Below are 23,979 nucleotides of genomic sequence, written 5' to 3' on the forward strand. Positions count from 1 at the left end.
CGCCCCTGGCAGCCATGTTTTTGACGAATCAGTATAATTTGAACAATCTTGGTAGAGGGTGACAGGAGGACCATTTGTGTAAAATTATTTCAAAATCGGACCATTGGTTTAGGAGATGGCGTCTTTAGATTTTTCTATTTTTAGCTCTGGCGGCCCCTATGTGCAACCAAGCAGAACCGTTTGAACAACTTTGGAAGAGGACCACTCAAGGGACATCCAGGCCAAGTTTCATCAAAATCCATTCAGTGGGTTTGGTGGAGATGTCGTTTAAACATAATTGTTGATGACGGACCACTTGACGGACAGTGTGATCACAATACCTCACCATGAGCACTTTGTGCTCAGGTGAGCTAAAAAGTGAGAATATCATAATATACAAAATCACAAAAGATGCATTCAGAATTTTTATTATTTCATAAGTACATAATAAACAACTGAGATTTCCAATGTAACATATACAAAATCCATTCATTCTAAATTTTTCAAAATCTCTGGCCTTTGTGCTGAACCATTTTTTTCTGTGTTTTTATACCTATATATAGATGATATGTGTTTGCTACAGTCATAATCTGCCAACAGTACATCTAATCCATTCAAGACTTAAAGGGACATTACTCTGGATCAACATCAAAATTTCAATACTTCTGACACAGACAAATGATATATTAAGACATCCAAAATGATAAACCAGTATTTGTGTATGATTAGAAGTACAACTAAATTCCTTTTTACTCTTATTTGAAATGTGAAATAGCCCAGTACTTTTGATAATTATTTTTGTATTTTATTGATCAAGAGTATTTTTACAGACAAAAATTTTCCAGCAGGTATGGAATCACTTTAAATTATCTTAACATTTGAAATATAACTCAAGGTGTGAAGCTTTAAAATGGAACTCATTCATATTAATGACATTTTTTTCTCTCTCAAAATTTGTTCGACAAATTTTTGTATCCAAAACCTTTTCACCTGTATTCTAGATCGTGGATGAATGACTTCCGAAATAGTCTTCTGTCAAATCACCTTCACTTAAATTCATGTCGCCCACGGATTTAACTTATGGCCTCTTGTTATCTTGTGTTCTATCTACTAAGCTTATACTGTTTTAACCAAATGTATCAAATGTTAACAATAGTTACAAGAAAACATCAAAATAAATCATTTATTTTCTATTAAAAACACTCTGCTTCCTGACAAACACTAAGGGCAAATATGTTATAAAATTAACAAGAGCTGTCTCCGTAGGATGACACATGCCCCCGATGGCACTTTGAATGAATAGTTATGGCCGATGTTAAGAGTTTTGGACCTTTGACCTACGGAGCTGGGTCTTGCGCGCGACACATCGTCTTACTGTGTCACACATTCATGCATAGTTATTTTAAAATCCATGCATGAATGACAAAGATATGGACCGGACATGCCCATCAATGCACTATCATGAAAAATGATCTTTAACGTCTAAGTGTGACCTTGACCTTTGAGCTACGGACCTGGGTCTTGCGCACTGCACGTCGTCTTACTGTGGTACACATTCATGCCAAGTTATTTGAAAATCCATCCATCGATGACAAAGATATGGACCGGACACGCCCATCAATGCACTATCCTTTAACGTCCAAGTGTGACCTTGACCTTTGAGCTACGGACCTGGGTCTTGCGCACTGCACGTCGTCTTACTGTGGTACACATTCATGCCAAGTTATTTGAAAATCCATCCATCGATGACAAAGATATGGACCGGACACGCCCATCAATGCACTATCCTTTAACGTCCAAGTGTGACCTTGACCTTTGAGCTACGGACCTGGGTCTTGCACACTGCACGTCGTCTTACTGTGGCACACATTCATGCCAAGTTATTTGAAAATCCATCCATCGATGACAAAGATATGGACCGGACACGCCCATCAATGCACTATCCTTTAACGTCTAAGTGTGACCTTGACCTTTGAGCTACGGACCTGGGTCTTGCGCACTGCACGTCGTCTTACTGTGGTACACATTCATGCCAAGTTATTTGAAAATCCATCCATCGATGACAAAGATATGGACCGGACACGAAAATTGCGGACGGACCGACAGACTGACAGACCGACGGACAGACAGACGGTTCAAAAACTATATGCCTCCCTTCGGGGGCATAAAAATGGACATTTGTCTCCTCATCCAGTCCACAGGTATCAGTATAACTAAAAGTTTAAGCTGTAAATGAAAATGTCATAATTTGATCATTAAAAAAATTGTAACACATCTTCAACCTATTCCTGCTATTACTTTTAAAGAAAATTTTCTCTGAAATTTCTTAAAGATCGGAATAAGAAATCACAATTATTTTACTTAATAGGTCATTAAAAATCAAAGAGACATTCATGTTACTTAACTAATTTGTGTTATGTTTTCACTGAGTCTGTGTTGCCATGACAAAATTATTGTAGGTAAGAATTCATGCTTATTATAAGAAGATATATTGATTTGCTGAAACACAAGATTCTAAGTGTAAAATGTCAGCATCTGAAGAGCTTTTTGTGAAAAACAAATTTTCATATATCTACTACGTCAGTGCTCCCAGTTTGTTGCAGGCAATCCGTTTTCACAAGTTCACCAACATATTTAACAACAGCAGGGATGATAATGTACCTTTTTTGTTCTTAATATATTCAAAACTACATGAAATAGTTGTAAACATAGAGCAGTGTATAGTTACTAGAAATTAGCTGTGAATTGTTAATTTTCCTCATTCATGTAAAGTATTCCCGTACAAAACCTTTAAATGAAACAAAAGCAATAATTCCCCTTGTCTTCATGAAAATTGAATGGTTTTCGTCACCAAGCACAAGACAGTGTGTACATGACAAACATATCGACCAAAATGGCTTTAGGGATCCAACTCCAAATATTTGTATGTCCAAGCCTCATAATATTCCTAGCAAACATTTTATTCAAAAACTACACTAAAGTATTGCCTCTTTAATTGTTTGAAAGCATGGCATTCATGTGATAAAAAATAACTGGGAAAAATATGTGTCCAAAATTCAGTTTACCTCTTTCAGCATTTTTGCAAACCAACACACAATTTTTATAAGACTCTGGAATATATTATGGCCAGACATTTTCATGTGTAAAAAAATGCTAGTTAAACATCAGTGTCAAAATATTACTACACTAGACGTGTAATACCAAACTGATATCATGGTTTTATTACTTTAATGTGATAAAGGTTTTGGTTTTGCATTTTTTTTTGTAGAAAAATATTTGAACTTTTTGCAGGAGTGGAAACTTTTTTCATGTGAACCAACCTACACAATTAATTGTGAATTTCATGTTCTGGAGACTGTTACACTATTATCCAGCAGAATTTTGTTTGAATAATAATTTTCATTCGCGCACAATGATAGAATTAACAATATAATACTGCAAGTAACATGTAGCTTCTGTCTTTGCTCTGCCCTCTGAAAGTTGAATCAAGTGAAAAGTGTTGTATTTGCAAAATCCTTTGAATTGCCATGACAAATGAAAGCTTTTCATGTTTACCACTTCAGCTGCAAATGGGTGTCAATGGAAATTGCGACTACAGAAAAGAATATTATTGTGTTTATAAACACCGATGTATATTAATAACATCTGATTTCAGTCAAAAATTCCTGGAGAAAATATTTTGAGGAAGATTTACAAAAATAATAATTGAGCCGCGCCATGAGAAAATCAACATAGTGGCTTTGCGACCAGCATGGATCCAGACCAGCCTGCACATCCGCGCAGTCTGGTCAGGATCCATGCTGTTCGCTAACAGTTTCTCCAATTCCAATAGGCTTTGAAAGCGAACAGTATGGAGCCTGACCAGACTGCGTGGATGCGCAGGCTGGTCTGGATTCATGCATGTCGCAAAGCCACTATGTTGGTTTTCACATGGCACGGCTCATATGATGAACAGAAGTAGTAGTTTTTGTTTCTAGTAATAAAACTGTCTGCTCTAGTGGAGAGGTCCAGCAGGTCAGGCATTGTATTAATGATTGTACTGTTCTGTCACATGGCAGTTTGTGTCCAAGGAAAGGCAACCTTTTTTCAAATATTCATTTGTAATGTTTTGAAGATAAAATTAAACATTTACAGTGACATTATTAATACAAGTGGGGAAATAATTTCCACTAATTTAGTGGTTGCAGCAATTCAAGAAAAAAAAATTCAGCAAAGGAAGAAAATACCTATTCATTTCATCTTCAAACTCTGAAATCTGCAAGTTCAAATCTCAAAAAGAGCGATACATTTTGATTATTGCACGTCAAAATCGTCGAGTCATGCTTATCATTTGTGCCATGTTTCTTATAAAATCCATCCATGCATGAGAGTTACATACCATGCTTTATGCCTTCCCAAGGGTTGGCATAAAAACTTGTGTTATCATACAAAGAAAACAACATAATTTACCTTAAGTCAGTAGACTGTAGTGACAATTGGCCATTTCTGTACTTAATCTCTTTAATATATAATTTTGGCAATCTGGCTGTTTTCACTTGGCTTCTCCGCAACAACCAGAGAATACCAAAATCACATAAGGAAAATACATTTTTATTTGTTCGTTATTTTTTTTTTTTGTTTAATGCCTTTTTTCCAACTATTTCAGTTATGTAATGCCGGGCACTTAATCTAACCCGTGTTCCTGGATTCTGTACCAGTACATGTACAAACCTGTTCTCTGCAAGTAATTGCCAACTTCCCCACATGAATCAGAGATGGAGGACGACTGATTTCAGACACAATGTCTTTTATCAAATCGTCATGAAGAACATACACCTTGTCCAGGGCTCAAATTCACGACCCTGCAATCTGTAGATATGTGCTCTCCCTATAGAGCTAAGCGGGCATAACTGAAGAGAAATTGCTGAATGTCACAATGGGTCCACTACCTTAAAATCTCAGATAAAAACATCTTGTACAAAATTCATTGTTTAACTAATACACTTCAGCCATTTTGGCTTTTATCCATTTTACAGTCTAGTATTCAAACACAAAACATCATTTTCCCTTTATCTGAACTCTTAACACAAGTATACTATACAAACAAACCCACATTTTAATTCCCAGAAAAAAAATACCAGTATAGATCATTCACAGCTTCTTATCTAACCTCGAAGCATGATCATGTAGTACACTTAAGACAAACTTTTCCCATCTACACATGTATGCGGTATCATCTACACATGTATGCAGTACACCCGCACAGGAAAAAAAACCTCGGTGTCAACACTATATTAATGGATGTATAAAGCTGCCCCAGATTCTGCATGCATCAACAATTATCAAGTATAACAAAAATATCCCAAGCTTGCAAAGTGAACATCTTCGATATACACTATAATCCATATATGCACCAAGTCCGTTTTAAGATTAAGATTAATATATTTTCTCCTAGCACTTTCAGAGTTAACTAAAACCTGCTCAATGTGCCTTGTACCTGACATTTATAATGTCCATGTCTGGCACATGATTAATCCAACACTTGATCGCATTAAATGTAGTCAAAACTTATACAGTAGGTAACTTTAACCGTCCACAAACCAGGTGTAGAGTTTCTGACCATTTATCAAATATCTGCTTTTAATCAAACACTTCTAAGCTTTCAAATACGAATCAGTTTTGTCCCCAAACACTTAGTGTAAAAAATTGGGTTAAAGTTCACATTCACATCTGTACCAGTTTTATGAGGTATCGTGACTTTTTAAAAGATCAGCATCAAGCACTTTTGATCATTTTTACCCAACTTGACTGGTATACTCCGACTCAGGTATTGTTTCCCCATTCAATATATGCAGAATTAAGATTTAACTATTTTTGCAGAGTTTGTATTTCAATCACTATCATCATCTACAGGCGTGACTTTCTTTCTCTTTTTTGCTCGTGGTTTTATATTTTCCTCCTGAAATTATACAAATTCTTCTGTTAAAGAATACACCATCAAGTATATATCCTTATTTTTTTTTTTTTAATTTTGAAGCTATGTATTAAAATTCCACTGTGCCAAGATGATAAAAATCACATTTTTTTCTAATTTTGAAGACTTGCAGTATAATTCAAGAAAGATTTTTTGGTAAAAGGAATGACCAATATGGGACAAGTCCAAATGAGGCCAAGATTACTAAATTTTGAAGGCTACAGTTCAATTCCCAATATTTATCATAGGAAAACCAGAGTTTGGAATTCTTAGGCTTATGAATATATCACGAAAGGCCTGAGTGATATATTCCTAAGCATTAGAACGACAAACGAGGGTTATTCTACGATAAACCTTATTTTGTAAACATGTAATTTGGTTTCAGACAAAATATTGTCAATAAACCTGTGTTTCACAAGGACCAGGTCTGTGGTTTGTTTTGTGTTTATAGCCTTTTTTCAACAGTATTTCAGTCATGTAATGGCTGGCAGTTAACCTTACCAGTGTTCCTGGCTTCTGTACCAGTACAAACCTGTTCTCCGCAAGTAACTGCCAACTTCCCCACATGTGAATTATCAGAGGTGGAGGACAAATGATTTCAGACACAATGTCTTTTATCAAATCGTCACTGAGAACAAACACCCCGCCCGGGAATCGAACTTGCGACCCAGCAATCCGTAGACCAATGCTCTCCCTACTGAGCTAAGCGGGTGGGCCATAATTCCTTAAACTTGTTTCCTGCGGACAATCTTATCTCACATGAAAAACCACCAAACTTACCTCACTACTTGAAGAGTCACTCTCGGAATCATCTATCACAAGTTTACGATTCTTGGATGATTTACTAGATGAAGAGCTCTGATTGGATGTTGAAGCAGCTGCAGCTGCTGCACGTCGTCCAGGAAGACCTCGTAAAACACGGGTTGATTTAAAGTCCACAATATCCTCAGCTAAAGCTAGGAGATCACTAAACCTGAAAATAGCATTGCTGTAAATTCAGTAAGACCTTTTGGATATTCATCTTTCTTACCTCATACCTTAACTACTACTGCTCCGATTTTAAGTTATCTGACAGCAATTATTTGATTATCTGATTTAATGTTCCTTGAATTTAAATCAAAACAACGTTGCTTTCGCAAGTGTAAGTCAACTTCCGAACATGACAAAGTTGATGCTGTTATTTCAAATTATTTAACTTCCCATAATATCTGTCTGAAGGTAGAGCAAATATTTGCAACTATTTTTTTTCCCAATGGAAAAGAAAGACACCAGGGGTACCTTCAACATAATTTTAGCCATTGACAGCCATTTTAGACAATCTGCAAGGAAACTAACACAAGGCATGTATAAAAGGAACAGAATCTCTGGTGAGGCTCAACTCCATAGTGGTGATTTGTATGTTTTTGGTTTAACACTGTTTTTCAAGTGCAAGTATAAACCTTTTCTCCACAAGTAACTGCCAACTTCCCCACATGAATTGAGAGGTGGAGGATGAATAATTTCAGACAAAATGTCTTTTATCAAATCGCCATGGAGAACATATGCCTCGACTTGGGATCAAACTCGTGACCCCATGATGCATACATCTGCACCCTCCCTATTGAGCTAAGTGGGCATAGCAAAGACCACTCTCTCACACAGGCCATACACGATACAAGAATGAGTACTGCATGCTTTGAGACAATCCATCTCAGTAAAATTGGCCCCAAAGAATACAAGTAAGCCATGCAGTCTTCTGTGCACTTACTTTGTTTTCTGTGAGTCGCTGGCCGTCTGCTGCACCTGCTGTAATGCTGTCTGTATGCTTTCATGATTTAATACTGTAAACACATGGCAAATAATTACTGTTTTTTTTCCTTTATTAAACAACTTTTTTCAACAATATTTCTTTTAAGTTGTACTGTTAACATATCCAGTGATCCTGGAATCTGGACCAGAACTACTTTTTCTGCACAAGTATCAGACAACTTCTCCACATTATCAGAGTTTGAGAAGTTGAACAAATGGCTTACAGCATTGCACCTTTTGTACAATTGCCATGGAGATTATTTATCAAGAAAGTCAAAAATTTAAATGAGCAAGTCATATAGATCAATAAAAATATTATTTCGTATTACAGAGAGCATTTCCGTACTTTCACTATTTTCTGCAAAGTCATTTTATTTCCATGGCAACAGAATATCAAGCAACGAAAGCAATATATTTTTATAGTTAAAATGGAAATTAATGGACATTTTGAAACGCAAGTCAGCAAAATGTTACTTGTATGAAATGATGACTAATGCACGAATGTACCACTGAGTGACCCCTCAATGGTCTCACAACATGGGAAGAAATGACAGTGTGTAGTTTCAAATAAAGGTAATGCTACAACTTACATGAGATGTTTCGACATATCTGTCGCATATGATCAAGATGTGACAAGATCTGATCTGCGTTTGGAATATCCTTCTTTGTGTTTGATCCAGGCCTGTAGTAAAGATATAGCATACAAACAATCACAATATAAACAGAAATACTTCAAGCAGCCTTCACTGCATTTCTGAATTTCAATGAGTCATTTTGAATCACATATGTAAAATTTCATTTTTTTTTTTTTGACTGACCAACTAGCTTCGACAGCAATGCAGTCTGTGGGATTAATTTATTTTTCTATTCCGAAAAAGACAATACATGTATGTTTAAAGTTGTTTGTCTTCCACATTGGACTGATGTGGAGAAGTTGTAAGTTACAAATAGAAATAAGTAGCTGTAAAATCAGTACACTTTGCTATGACTTTATTTTCTCTATAGTCCCTAACTTTCTGCATTCAAAAAAGTAACAAGAGCTGTGTAATGACAGCAATGCTAGACTTTTCAATTGGATGAATATAAAAGTCAAAAAAGGGGCATAATTTTGTAAAAATGCAAAACAGAGTTATGGAACCTGTATAATGCATGTCACTGTGGATAAGTGTGTGAAGTTTCAATCCATTCCCACGAGTGGTTACTGAGAAACCTTAACTTAACCAAATTGGGATGCGAATAAACCTGATTAGTAGGACTTTATGGAATCCTGAAACACTGATTAGGTTAACTGCCCTTTCATAATTTTAGACATGTTGAAAAAAACGTGGTATCAAACAATATTTTTTGACTTTCTTATTGATTTAAACAGGCTTAGCTTTTGAAATGTTACAAATGAAACGATCTGGAGAGATTTGCAATATTAAAGCGATCTGAATAGCATCATCCTGTGGTTTGTATGCCAAATAGGTATAACTGTACTGAACTTAAAAGAAGACACTGTCATATAAACTCTAATAATGAAAGAATCAATATCTACACAGCTTCCAGGGAAGTCACAATCCTCTGAGATAAGTTAACAACAGTTTGTCTATCTTTCAACAACTGATGATTGAAACTACCTATTTCTATGACAGTTTGACTCATTGGCAAAATTACCTTAGTTACTGGAGTTAAATATCAGGTTAAGAAAACTGTTTCTGCATATGCATTATTTATAGGTAAAAATATCTGTTGTGGTGGGAGCAAGCATTATATAACATAGAAAAAATAAACATAAACAAACTTGAGCTGCTTTTGAGAAAAGCACATGTCTCCCACAAGTGCCTAATCATCTGAATAGTAGTATATGAGGCAACCATGCACGAAAAGACTTCTTGGGGCATAAATGACTCATATACTACTATTCACATGATTAGTAGTATATGATTCATTTATACCCCAAGACCATAGCGATTTTCGGTAATTCAAGGGCCATAATTCCGAAAATGCCTGGGTCGATTTGCCTAGTTGGTCGAGGACTTATTGGCAAACACATTTTGTTCAAGTTTGGTGAAGATCGGATGAGGAATGTTTGACTTAAAGAGTGCAGACAAGATTTGTGACAGACTGACGCACACACAGACTGACACACACACACAACAGGAGTAAATCAATATGTATCCCAAAGTATAGGAGACATAATAAACTGAAATTTTTGTCCTGATATATTATCAACTTTTTCATACTGACAATACACTGACAATACAGCTGTGTCATAATTAACTAAAACCGTCAAATTCCACAGCTGTTAATGACAGTGATTCACTCCATGATCAAACTTAAAAGCACATCCGATAGTTTCCACATTGCAATTTGGTGTGCATTGTGTACGTCAGCTAGCAGTAACTCACAATGTCTATTTCTCCATGTGTTGCTATTTGCTTCTTCTTTTTAAGAGTTGTGGTAAATAACAAATTAAAACGACAAACTTAATATTTCTTTAATTGATACAGTGTATTGCAGTAACATCTGCAACATGCAATAAGATGTTTCTTAGGCAAAACCTTCAAATATATATACATCTGGAAACTTCACAAGCAATTTTGTTAAAGGGAGATAAAGTTTTCACACACAATGCAAAAAATTAGCATCATATGCTGTGAATATTTGACTAGTTTGATAGATCTTATTTTCTGTTAGTTACACACAAAACAGGAAAAATATCTAGTAGAATTTATTTCAAAACTAAAGTCCAATTTATTTTTTGTTCATTTTTTATCTGTCAAAATATCATTCTTCCTCATGATGTATTTTTGCGTCAAAATTTGTTCAAGTACATTTGTACCGAATTGCTACTCAATACTAATAAACATAGTTTCCTACTGTATTTATTGTATCGAAAAACTGTTGTTGTATTTTTTCTCAATTTTTCAAGAGTTGTCTCCCTTGAACACTGGTACACCACAACCTATCAGTTTAATTATTTATATCTGACACTAACATGTATACATTGTATCTTAATATTTGTCATATTTATAAGAAAATCTATTGGAAAGTACCAGAACAGTCTTTAAAATCAGCAAAATAGATGCTAATACTTACCTATGCCGTTTTTTGTTGGGAGTTCCTCCATTCACCTTAGAAAACTGAGAGTATATCAACTCTGCTAATTTATCCTCAAATTCCTGAGCCCAATAGTTCAAAATTGACACAGTAAAAAAGTCATTCCTTTTACACTCCCTGCACAGTATTGGTCTTAATAAGTCTGATGAAGGACTGAAATACAAGAAAAAAACACTAAACTTGCAGTTAGGACTTCAAATAATGATCTCGTCTACATTAGACAAGAAAATCTAAATCTGTTTTCTCAAGAACTCTTCTCTGAAAATCCCACAGCTCTGTTAAACTGCAAACTTTCAACATCAGTCCTAGGTGAGTTTAAACTTCCATCTAAATGATTTATTGTGACCTCAACCATGAGACCGAGGTGCTCACCTCAGTCTATAGGTAACCTTTTATGTTGAGCTGTCCACAGAAATTTTGTAGTTTAAAATCATCTCACAATTGTAAAATCATATTTTTTAAGCTTGTTTAGTTAACTTAATAACATATGATTTAAAAAAAAAACTAGCATTTCACTACCTTAAATCACTTGTCATAAAACTTTCTTCAATACAAAGTTAAACATCATCACTTCATTTTCTTCTAAACAAACTGGTGTTAATTTTATACATGTCGATATTATTTAAATATTGTAAAATAAGTCTTACCAATCTTGCTTTAGTAACACCATTATACTTGTTAAAGCCTCTGCATGTGCTGTAATGGAAAATAATACAATGTCAGTAGCAGATAATCAATGTTCAAACAGCTCCAAGTAAAAAATGAAATGCTAAACCATTTGTCAGAATCTATCTAAAACATCACAGCTAATATAAAATATAATGTTTAACTTGATGTTTTGAATCTTAACTTTTAGCTTCCTGGCGGCAAGTAATTTTGCCTTTGTGACCAGTGCAGTCCAAGATCATGGTCTGCACTATTCGCTCTTAAGTCAGTAAATTTTCAGTGAACACTACTTTGAATAATAAGTGATGCTGCCCAAATGGCATGATGGACCAGTCTATTTCAGAAATTTAGCAGGGTAAAGGTTAATGGTCACATGGCCACAAAAAAGCATTTCTGTTGAGGAAGATTCAAGGTCTCATTTCGAGAATTACTGAAAGACTGTGCAGACAGCACAGAAGTGCTATGCGGCTCTGTCGAGAATGTTTTTTTCCAATTATAGGTAATGCAATTATTGCATTAAGGATTTTTAAGAGTACCTTTCCAATATTTACTGTTTCTTCAAAATGGAGAAGTGAACCATGTATTGTTCAACAAGAGGACCATGATGGTCCTGAATCGCTCACCTATCCCCACATGACCCAGTGTTGAACTGAGTATGATGTCATTATTTCTATTATTTGACATAGTGACCTAGTTTTTGAGCACATGTGACCTAGATATCATCAAGATAAAAAGTTCTGACCAATTTTCATGAAGATCCATTGAAAAATATGGCCTCTAGAGAGGTCACAAGGTTTTTCTATTATTTGACCTAATGGCCTAGTTTTTGAAGGCACGTGACCCACTTTTAAACTTGACCTAGATATCATCAAGGTGAACATTCTCACCAATTTTCATGAAGATCTCGTGAAAAATATAGCCTCTAGAGAGGTCACAAGGTTTTTCTATTTTTCGACCTACTGACCTAGTTTTTGACCGCACATGACCCAGTTACAAACCTGACCTAGATATCATCAAGCTGAACATTCTGACCAATTTTCATGAAGATCCGTTGAGAAATATGGCCTCTAGAGAGGTCACAAGGTTTTTTCTATTTTTAGACCTACTGACCTAGTTTTTAACCCCACGTGACCCAGTTTCGAACTTGACTTAGATATCATCAAGATGAACATTCTGACCAATATTCATGAAGATCTCATGAAAAATATGGCCTCTAGAGAGGTCACAAGGTTTTTCTATTTTTAGATCTACTGACCTAGTTTTTAACCCCACGTGACCCAGTTTCGAACTTGACCTAGATATCTTCAAGGTAAACACTCTGACCAATTTTCATGAAGATCCATTGAAAAATATCGCCTCTAGAGAGGTCACAAGGTTTTCCTATTTTTAGACCTACTGACCTAGTTTTTAATCCGTGACCCAGTTTCGAACTTGACCTAGATATCATCAAGGTGAACATTCTGACCAATTTTCATGAAGATCCATTGAGAAATATGGCCTCTAGAGAGGTCACAAGGTTTTTCTATTTTTAGATCTACTGACCTAGTTTTTGATCCCACATGACCCAGTTTCGAACTTGACCTAGATATCATTAAGGTGAACATTCTGACCAATTTTCATGAAGATCCATTGAGAAATATGGCCTCTAGAGAGGTCACAAGGTTTTTCTATTTTTAGATCTACTGACCTAGTTTTTAATCCCACGTGACCCAGTTTCGAACTTGACCTAGATATCATCAAGGTGAACATTCTGACCAATAATCATGAAGATCCATTGAGAAATATGGCCTCTAGGGAGGTCACAAGGTTTTTCTATTTTTAGACCTACTGACCTAGTTTTTGACCCTACGTGACCCAGTTTCGAACTTGACCTAGATATCATCAAGATAAACATTCTGACCAATATTCATGAAGATCTCATGAAAAATATGGCCTCTAGAGAAGGTCACAAGGTTTTTCTATTTTTAGACCTACTGACCTAGTTTTTGACCCTACGTGACCCAGTTTCGAACTTGACCTAGAAATCATCAAGGTAAACATTCTGACCAATATTCATGAAGATCTCATGAAAAATATGGCCTCTAGAGAGGTCACAAGGTTTTTCTATTTTTAGACCTACTGACCTAGTTTTTGAACCCACGTGACCCAGTTTCGAACTTGACCTAGATATCATCAAGGTGAACATTCTGACCAATTTTCATGAAGATCTTATGAAATATATGGCCTCTAGAGAGGTCACAAGGTTTTTCTATTTTTAGACCTACTGACCTAGTTTTTGATGGCACGTGACCCAGTTCCGAACTTGACCTAGATATCATCAAGATGAACATTCTGACCAACTTTCATAAAGATCCCATGAAAAATGTGACCTCTAGAGTGGTCACAAGCAAAAGTTTACGGACGCACGACGGATGACGGACACCGCGCGATCACAAAAGCTCACCTTGTCACTTTGTGACAGGTGAGCTAATAAAAAATATTGATTTTAGGGTAGATATTATGTTTTCCCATAACAATGGCAATATCTGATTTTCTAATTTTACTCAAGTGAAAACACATAGTATGAACTACCAAGCCTTGTAGTAGATTTCAAGCATTAATTAAATATTACTCTGAAAGTCCAGTTTGGGTAGAATTGGCATGATGTGTTCTACAGGTATGTTATGAGCTGTGATGAGCTGCCACAGAAAGTACTGTTCCAATGTCTCCCATTCTAGGCTGGCATCTGTAGTGTAATCAATATAGGGTAAACTTAACATAGAGAATAACTGAGAAATAAGACCAATCCCTAATTTCAATTTATGTTCAAATACTGTATAGTTTAAGGAGAAGCATATAAAAATATCAATATGTACGTGTTGATGAAACTACTCGTAACCTTTTCAAATGTCAATGAAATGATTTGACATTCAGTACAAAGACAGTGATAAAAAGAAATTAACAGCTAAGACGACCAAATGCCAAACTGTCATGATGACGTAAATTTGGCCTATCTCCTCATGTTCTTATTCTAAGACAATGTAATGCATAGTAACAACACTTGTGGCATTCTTTAACAAAACATTACCTCTAAACTACATCAAAGGCCTGATGTCAGAGTAAGAATATTATTTCCATCTTACGGTAAAAACTGTTAATTGAAGAACTTTTTTGAAACCTTTTAGCAATGATTAACATTGTTTTCCACAACATTTATATATTAAGAGGACTTTCAATGCGTGATTAATCACAAGCCTGGTCACTTTAACCATTACCATGCTGCACACAATTGATTCTGCCTTTGTGACCATATCCATGCAGTCTGATCATGATCTGCACTGTTCGCCATTTAGTCACATGTACCTTTAAAGGGCAAAATGTGCACTTACTGAGTACAGAGAGGAATGATTCCTTTCTGAACATGACAAGATTTCCCTGAAGTATCTGACAGATAAGTTCCTGCAGTTGTGATCCATCTATAGATGATACTATCAAATGTAATAACTCCGCACTACCCATACATATGTTTGGAAACTGAAATAAAATAATGCAAAACGCATACTGTTATTTAGCACAAATGTATTCTTCTAGAAGTCTTGGTTTGATTTTCATTGTTAAGGATATTACCAGGTAATGTTGTCAGGCAATGTGACCAGGCAATGTTGTCAGCCAATGTTATCAGGCTATATTACAAGGCAATGGTACTAGGCAATTTCATTCAGTAATGTCACAAAGCAATGTTGCCATACAGATGACGACAATGCTATCTAAAAGTGCAAAAGTAATAATTTCAAATACAAAAGAGGGCCCAGTCACTAGTTCTTAACCAACTAATTTTCATAAAAACAAACATTCTGACAGTGTAAATCTGGTACACCATTAGCCCAAGTTTTTTTCAATGATTTAATCCAGAAATCTGTTTTTTATCCAAGAGACAAGTTAAAAATTTGTTGTTAGATTTTTTTAAGAGAAATACTCTCATAAAATCATATACAAAATATGGCCTTCAAAGTGTTAACAAACTTTTCTATGACTTCATCTAATGATCTATTTTTTAAATTCAGATAACCCAGTTTTGATCTTCACCTAGAATTCACAGAGAAAACTACTCTTATAATATTTTGTGATGGACAGTTAGAAAATGTGACCCCTAAAATGTCAAGAGTTTTTTTTCTCTACGAGTTGGCCTATAGATCTACTTTTTAAACCCGTCCAAGAGTTCACTGAGGAAAACATTCTGATTAAATTTCATTAAGACTGCAAAAATTATGACCTCTGGAGTGTTAACAGTAAAATTGTGGTACTTGACGACAAACAACCAAGGACGACAGACATGGGGTATCACAATAGCTCACATTGAGCACTAAATACTCAGATGAGCAAAACTCAACAAAAGGATATTATTATACTCTTTCTTCCCGCAAATCCAGACATTAGGGATTATACCCCAGAGAATATGCGCAATAACTGAAATCATTTTTGCTAAAATGCAGTGGATATATATGGCAATATACAAGCTCCAGTGATAACAACATAGTCGCTCACAAAAAAAGTACCTAGTTCTATTATATGGAAAAATCTTTCTTAGAATACAATTTTTCCTTATAATACTGGCTTTTAGCCAGGGACTGCGTTTTAGGCGAAGTTGAGCGATAACTTCGCCTTAAAATATTTCACTTCGCCCTTCCCGCCCAGAAAAGCGAAGTTCAAGTCGCCCTAAAATTGGACAAAAGGAAAACATTATCGGCAATAAAGTGCACCGAGATAATACATCTCGGTTATGTGTAAACACAATACGCAATACACAGAATGTCACCGGGAGGCACGCGCAACGTGTCCATGACAACAAAAGATGATCACTCAATTTCAGATTGACGCCGCATGATAAGCTGCTAATTGTTTGCATTTTATGTGATATTGCAGTAAACGATAATTAAAGAATGAAAGAGTAATAATTAAATGTGACCGAATCGGAGATCAGAGACCCCGAAAACTTCGTAAAACAGCGATAATTAACTTCCGAATTACAAACCTAATTACGTGTCAGTCCGCGCGTGGCGTGATTGGCATGTCAGTAGCTAATTTACATACGACGCTCCGCCTACTGTCATACTTCCATTTGTGGCGGCGAACAAACATTGAAATTCACCGAGATTTTGACTGACAAAGCAGAACTCGAGACGCATATCACGGATCGAGCCGACGCACGGGATACTTTTTTTGTGTGGGTCAAATTCGAGTTTTTTTTTATTTTCGCGGGTCAAAACACGGAACCTCGGGTCAACCGAATGCCCTCGGTACTTTATAAGGAGATGTCTTATCCAGTAATTCATGGTTTCGGATAAAAATTGTTTCGAAATTTTTATTGCCATCACAATGTAGGCTACCCGTTACTCCTGACGTTTATTTTTCAATCGAGATCTGCTTACTAATCATTTTAATCTTCATTTCTCTTTCATTAAAAACATAGATTAAAGTTAAATATAAGGCCCTTGACAAACTATTTAATTTGTTGTTTGATAAAAATAGCAGACAACTCTTTTAGTACATTTTGAAATGTGTTAAAGGGAGGTAATACATTTAACAAATTTTTAGATTTTTTATTGTCAAAATACGTAGTTTAAAAATATTGCAGATTTTTAAGTCTTTTATCTACTGATCAATACAAATAACATTTCATTGTAAGTTTGAGAGTTTTTTAAACTCTGTACTTTGTCAAATTGAAAGAACTACATATAAAATTTTTAAACTCAAAATGCTCACATAAGTGAAAAAGCTGCTCTAGGAAAGAAGAAATCCAAGAAATATTAAGTACTGGTTATATGTGGAAAGATTTGTTGTGTCAAGTTGTCAAACATTTTTCAGTAAAACAGTGCAAATATGTACTGTATTGTTGAAACATTGCACCATTTTTATTTATGTCTTAAAAAGATGATACTACAAATGGAACTGAATAAACATTATTATTGTTATTTAATACAAGTAAACAATGTCCTGTCTCACGTTTGCCAAACTTCTCCCAAAATTTCAAAACTTCTCCCTATTTCCCCAGTAGGGAGAAGTCACTTCTCCCTAATTTTCCGGGCTAAGGTACATACATGTGATCTCCCGCGCGGGAGGGTTAAAATCCCGATTTTTTCACTTTGCCTCCCGTCTCCCGACCAAAACCATATTTCTCCCGCTTTTCAAAAAAAAAAAAAAAGTCAGTATTTTGAATGGGTTGATAATTACCGAGGAGTGCCAAACATGTTTACACAGTAAATCAAAGTATCACCGACTGTTGTGTATTATACATGTTTGACACGCATGTAGCTGGAGGAAAGAGTTGTTTGTCAAAGGTGAATTAGGCCTATTAATTGTTTGTTTTGATAAGGGATTAGGCAAGCAGGGCCTTTTCCACCTGCCTCACGGGGCCGAATATCGACCTATTCTCAATGCCAATTAGGCTCCATTTTTTACCAATTTGAAGCAAAAAACTCTCAGTCATAAGAAATAATTCCCAACTGAAATGAATTTTAATTATTCAAAGAAAAGTTTTGTCCGGTAATAAAATCTCATAAACCTAACCCATTACTATTTTTAGAACAGGAGTGTTATTTCCCCTTATGCAGTTACTAAAGTCGGACTTATTTCATTGAAAATTGGATGAAAATACACACTCATTTATTTGATAACATCAATCTACATTATTTTGGTAAAGGTAAATACACGTTGATGCATTTCTGTTCTCTATTTTTCATGCCAAAATCATCATATTTTTATACGAAAGTGGGTGGGGTAAGATCGAATTTACATAATTTATGAGTTGTGTTCAGACCAATTTAAAGCTTCAGTTTTTTTCAGTCCTCCAGTAGAATAATGTTAATGCATGTTCACCACCATTTCAGACCTAAATTGAGACTTTGTTTCTACAAATTTAATCTGTTAAGAAAGTTTAAAGTTAGAACAAGAGGGACCTTCTGTAAGACAGCATGCTCGATTTTTCTCAGTGACTGACTCTGAATTAAAGCTTTGCCAGTAAAAGGGGCAATTAAAGCTTTGCCAGTAAAAGGGGCATAATAGTCAATAGCTTTGACTGTAACAGAGATATTAGACATTATAAAACTTTAACAAAAAATGTAATTTAAAAAGTGGCATAACATTGTCAAAATTCAAATCAAGAGTTATGAGGATTGTTTCTTCTGGTGTATACATTATTGTGTGGCCAAAATTACTGGATTTTGTCACTAAGTTATGTGTCCGCGCGCTTAATTTATGTCGATAAAAAACCTCCAGTTTTGAGACCCCAACTCCAGCTGAAAAATGGCAAACCTCCAGTTTTGGGATTCTGAACTTATCACATGTATGAAGGTAGTCCCTGCTTTTAGCTATTTTTTGTTGAGAAATGTAACTGACATGAGTATATGTTTGGCATCAGAAATGTAATTTACCTTTGTATATATTTCTAGCACAGGAAACATAAGTAACATGTGTGTATGTGTATGGTATGATGAAAGTAACTTCATGTGTATGTATGTCTGGCATGAGAAAAGTAACTTAAATGTGTGTATATATCAGGTATGATTAATGTAACTAAGATGAATGCATGTCTCTGGCATGAGTAAAGTAGCTTACATGTGAGTGTATGTCTGGCACGAGAAAAGTAGCTTCATGTGGTGAGTATATTTCTGGCAGGAGGAAAGTAGCTTCATGTGGTGAGTGTATTTCTGGCAGGAGGAAAGTAGCTTCATGTGTGTATATGTCTGGCATGAGAAAAGTAGCTTCATGTGTGTATATGTCTGGCATGAGAGAAGTAGCTTCATGTGAGTATATGTCTGCAGGGTTGCCAGCACTCTAGGTGAATAAAATTCCCTGACTTTTCCCTGACCAATTCATGTTTTTCACTGACCAAAACCGCCAAACATTTAAACGGCCTCCTAACATCTCCTACAGCCGTCCAATCCTCCCATTATTTTTTTTCCAAATGTTTTGTATTTATTTTCCAATATATTAAACATAAACATCAAACACAATGATACTAAACATGGTTTTCTTTCTTGTATGACTGTTTGGTGGGCAAGTCAATGAAACATAATCGTGACTATTGGTCAGTGAAACCTAATTATTAAGAGATACATATCAAAAGCATCTTTGCAAGACATGTAACTATCAAAAATCTAACATCTTTTAAGGTACACTTTCCTCATGGTAAAAACAATAAAGTATGGTTAATAACAAGACCATTGGAAACCTGCTAGTATTAGCAAAATATCATTCTCAAAAATCCAAGATCTGTTATTATACAGTTTCCTAGAGGCAAAAACAATAAAACACCATGACTAATAGCAAGAAAAATGGGGGATTTAAACAAATTAAATGCATGTTACAGTATTACATCATTAAACCTTGTTTTTAATTACTTAAATTTAATGCTTGAAGACTGCCATAGCCACAAAAGTTTAAAATGATTAACTTCTTCGAGCTTTGAAATCATTTTTCCCTGACTTTTCCCTGACTTTCCAGGATTTTCATTTTTCACTGACCAAATTTTAAAATTCCCTGACAATTCCCTGACCTTCATGTGTGTATATGTCTGGCATGAGAGAAGTAGCTTCATGTGAGTATATGTCTGGCATGAGAGAAGTAGCTTCATGTGTGTATATGTCTGGCATGAGAGAAGTAGCTTCATGTGAGTATATGTCTGGCATGAGAGAAGTAGCTTCATGTGAGTATATGTCTGGCATGAGAGAAGTAGCTTACATGTGAGTATATGTCTGGCATGACAGAAGTAGCTTCATGTGAGTATATGTCTGGCATGAGAGAAGTAGCTTCATGTGTGTATATGTCTGGCATGAGGAAAGTAACTTAGATGTGTGTATTTGTCTGGAATGAGAAAAGTTACTTACATGTGTGTATATGTCTGGCATGAGAAATGTAAACAGTCTGACATCATCTTCTTGACAGATCTTCATGTCTGCCATTAAACACGACTCTAGAGAATATCCATCCAAACTTTTCACAAAATCTTTATACGTAGACATCTTCTCATCACTCAGTTTACTGGAAACAAAATTTGTCATTTATATTCAAAACTGTATCAAATCAGCTTCTTTATTCATGAACAGTGGACATCAATGACTCTTGCACATGACCTCATGTAATCTTAGATGTTTTCCTTATATTTTCTATATTTGAATCAAAGTACCCAACTGATATGGATGCCAATCAATAAATTGTAAACTGTCCACACAGGGATCGTCAAACAGAAGCTATTAAGGTAAGAATCATCACTTTCTTTTAAAATATTCCTTTGCATTTGACTGTAAGGATTCAAATAACATTCTTTATGTTGAATTTATATACAAATGTTTTCCTATGGACAAATCATTTGTATGTTGCAATGTACAGACTTACCCAACTTTAAGGAAGTAGAGAAGATGATATCCTATCCTAGGCTGCTTCATGTACATCTCCCCTAGCAACTGTAACAATGGTATCCGGGAAGGATCTTCTTCTGGTGTAGAACTTAAAAATCTTTAAATAGAAGGGTTATAAAATGTAGCACATTCGATACTCCCTCTAAAAGGGAGTTAACTCCTATCAAAATATAATGTCACTGTACAAGATGATTATTCCTTGGCAGTTGAAAACATTAAAAGGCTAGCACTACTAATAAACAGACCTGTAAAAACCATAACTTTCAAAAATATTGCCATTCTATGTTATTTTTCTTCTTATTTCAGGTATTTACATGGGCTTTCACCAAATTATACTCATTTTACATATGCAATACCACAATGCCTTAATCTTTAGGTTAAAAAATGTTAAGAGATTTTTAGATTTCTTTTAAATTTAAATCTGGCGGAGTGTTTATCTTTATATCTATATATCAGCCCTTCCCTGAGAAAACCTGTATTAGTTCAATTTTTCATATTTGAAATGTAAAAGAATGTTCTTTATGAATATTCTGTTAATTGGTATTTTCCCTGCTTTGGAACAGTTCTGCCAGTATTTAACTAACAAGTATAAAACAAAGCTGTATTACAACTCACCTTAACATAACAAACAATGGGGTACCAATGGATTCTTCTAATGACCTGCAGATAAATAAAGATAACTTTTGTTAAGAAGTGTTCTTCATATATATGTCCTCATTCCTCAATACAAATTATAGTTCATAGGCAACTATCCAACTTTTCATATGAAGACCCCAGGTGGCCGTCTTGGCTTTATTTCAGGCCTAAACAGCATCTGGATAGAACCATCCACATTCTGTAGGCTTACTCACATGGAAAAATTCTACACCTCATGGGAGGTTTCAAACCCATAGCAGTATTGGGCAAGTGATTCAAAGTCAGCCACCTTGAACACTCTGCCATGAAGGCCCCTTATCCTGATTTCTACCACTAACACAGTTAATGCTCAGGGATTTATATAGATCTTACAGAAGTTTTGTTTAAGTGGTTAGTCAGCAAGTTTTCTTAATTTTTAGCTAAACCATTTCTCAAATGAAAATGATTTAAGCATGAAATAATTCAATTCAAATTGATTTAGACATAATTCAGTTCAAAATGATTAAGGGTTTATGCTCTACTTTCTGATGAATACTGACCATACAATGCAATTTGTCAGTCAAATCTTGTGAAAAAACCATCTCCAAAATGAACAGAAACCAAGATACCCTAAGTGTCTGTCTTTATCTCTCGGAAACAACTTGGTATACAAAAAATCTAAACCTGTCGTTTGTTTGTAATTCTTTCATACCATGGTGACAAACAAGATCAAAATGGCTATAATGTACAATTTTACATTTTTAACTTCCCTGTGTGAAAAGTAATCATGTTGAAAAAGTTTGAATAAAAGGAGCAACAATAAAATACTACACTTACTCGTCATCAACTTCCTGGGGGAAAATATTGTTATTAAACTGAGCTATAAGTATCTGACAGAGACACACGGCCAGCGTGGCGGTCATGTCAGAGTCAAATTCATCCTCCCGTACCACTGTCTGCATCAATCGATCCATGATCTCACACTGTATCTCCTGATCACTGAAACAAGAAACACTTCAAACTTAAACAAGATAAAAGGATAAGAAAGGCAAACTACTGATGTGTTTATTTGTTTTATTGCATTTTCAGTCGTACCTTGTTTAACCTTAACCCTGCTAAATTTCTAAAATGAGCTGGTCTATCATTCAATTTGGGCAATACCATTTATTATTCAAAGGGGTGTTCACTGCCAATTTACTGACTGAATAGCGAACAATGCAGACCATGATCCACAGATGTGCAGGCTGATCTTAGTCTGCACTGGTCACAAAGGCAGAATCACTTGACGCTAGCAGGCTAAAGGTTAAGACATCATTCTGATGATATTTCAGCTTTATAAATGGTGGAAGACCCCAGGTGTTTCTAAAACATTATTTCAGGAATAATTGGACACCTCCGAAAAACATTATCGTTCAGCAAATAGATGGTCGTTTCCTTAAATGACTGGTCCATCAGCAAACAAATGTAAATAACTCTGAGTACTCAGTGTCAATGTCTGGAAGGAAGCTCTACACAAATGTTGGAAAATCAAAAAGTTTTCAACGTTCTAGGGTTCTATTTCAGGATATACTTATTCTCTTCAAGTATCTGAAAACATTCCAACATGAATGACAGCTGGAGGACAAGTGACTTAACATCTATTTTCTTCTATTAAATCACTATGAAGAACACTGCCTAACCTGTGGACCACTGCCACAAACTCTTTTAACTGGTAGCCCTTTCCTCTGCCTGTTGAGCTAACCAAGCAGGGAGTTGTGAATGCATCAGAAATAGAAATCAAGCAGAGCAACAATCTCTTTACAGAGCCAGAGCTAGTGAGGCAGGCTGCGAATGTAAAGTACCTACTTTTCACTCTGTAACTGCATTGTATAATCTCTGATATCACCATCCAGTTGTTGCAAGTGTTCTGTTATATCCACTGGCAGGTACCTCTGTGGATCACGTATAGGACGGAAACCAGTTTCAAACTTATTATTTTCTGAAGAAAAAAGCAACCGTTTATAAATATGCACAAATAATAAATGACACATAAAGATACCTCTGAATTGCTAGACCAGAAATGGCAACAACATGAAGCAACTACAGCAGCGTCCATGGAACATATGATCCTTATGCAAATGAAAATTTTAGCAAGATCATGTGTCTAAACTTCTGATTCAAATGTTGTTTTTTTTTTAAATATCCCTATGATACTGATTTCAACATGAAATTGAACTTTCAATGAGGGTATGGTTTATCAAAATATTTGTTATCATGTAATCACCTCCTCCATTTCTAGCCACTGATTTTCTTTGGCCATTTTATCTCACTAAATTTACCTTCAGACACAGAAGGATGGAAAGGACTAATGCCCTCTGTCTTCAGCATTTGGTAAATGTTTACAAGGTTGTTCTATGCCCAGCAAGGCATTTGATAAGTGAGTACTACATTTTTGATATTAGTCTTTTACTGTGAAGTCACTAATTTCCATGGCGGATCAAT

The 23,979-nt window shown here is 35.4% G+C and overlaps 1 protein-coding gene across 1 annotated transcript in view; it reads right to left on the reverse strand.

Moving 5' to 3' along the window:
- Positions 1–391: 391 nt before the first annotated feature.
- Positions 392–23,979, reverse strand: part of LOC123566468 (integrator complex subunit 3-like) — a 38,502-nt gene continuing 14,914 nt past the window's right edge. Inside the window, exons 15-27 of the mRNA XM_045360603.2 lie at positions 23,344–23,476; positions 22,336–22,497; positions 21,499–21,543; positions 20,861–20,980; positions 20,353–20,506; positions 14,857–15,001; positions 14,100–14,213; positions 11,470–11,518; positions 10,802–10,975; positions 8,311–8,402; positions 7,680–7,752; positions 6,713–6,905; positions 392–5,917 (exon numbers count right to left, since the gene is read on the reverse strand). Of these exons, the coding sequence (XP_045216538.1) occupies positions 5,849–5,917; positions 6,713–6,905; positions 7,680–7,752; positions 8,311–8,402; positions 10,802–10,975; positions 11,470–11,518; positions 14,100–14,213; positions 14,857–15,001; positions 20,353–20,506; positions 20,861–20,980; positions 21,499–21,543; positions 22,336–22,497; positions 23,344–23,476 (1,523 nt within the window). The 3' untranslated portion in view covers positions 392–5,848. The remainder of the gene's footprint in view (positions 5,918–6,712; positions 6,906–7,679; positions 7,753–8,310; positions 8,403–10,801; positions 10,976–11,469; positions 11,519–14,099; positions 14,214–14,856; positions 15,002–20,352; positions 20,507–20,860; positions 20,981–21,498; positions 21,544–22,335; positions 22,498–23,343; positions 23,477–23,979) is intronic.

Source organism: Mercenaria mercenaria, chromosome 8 (genome assembly GCF_021730395.1).
Source record: "Mercenaria mercenaria strain notata chromosome 8, MADL_Memer_1, whole genome shotgun sequence".
NCBI classification, from domain to species: Eukaryota; Metazoa; Mollusca; class Bivalvia; order Venerida; family Veneridae; genus Mercenaria; species Mercenaria mercenaria.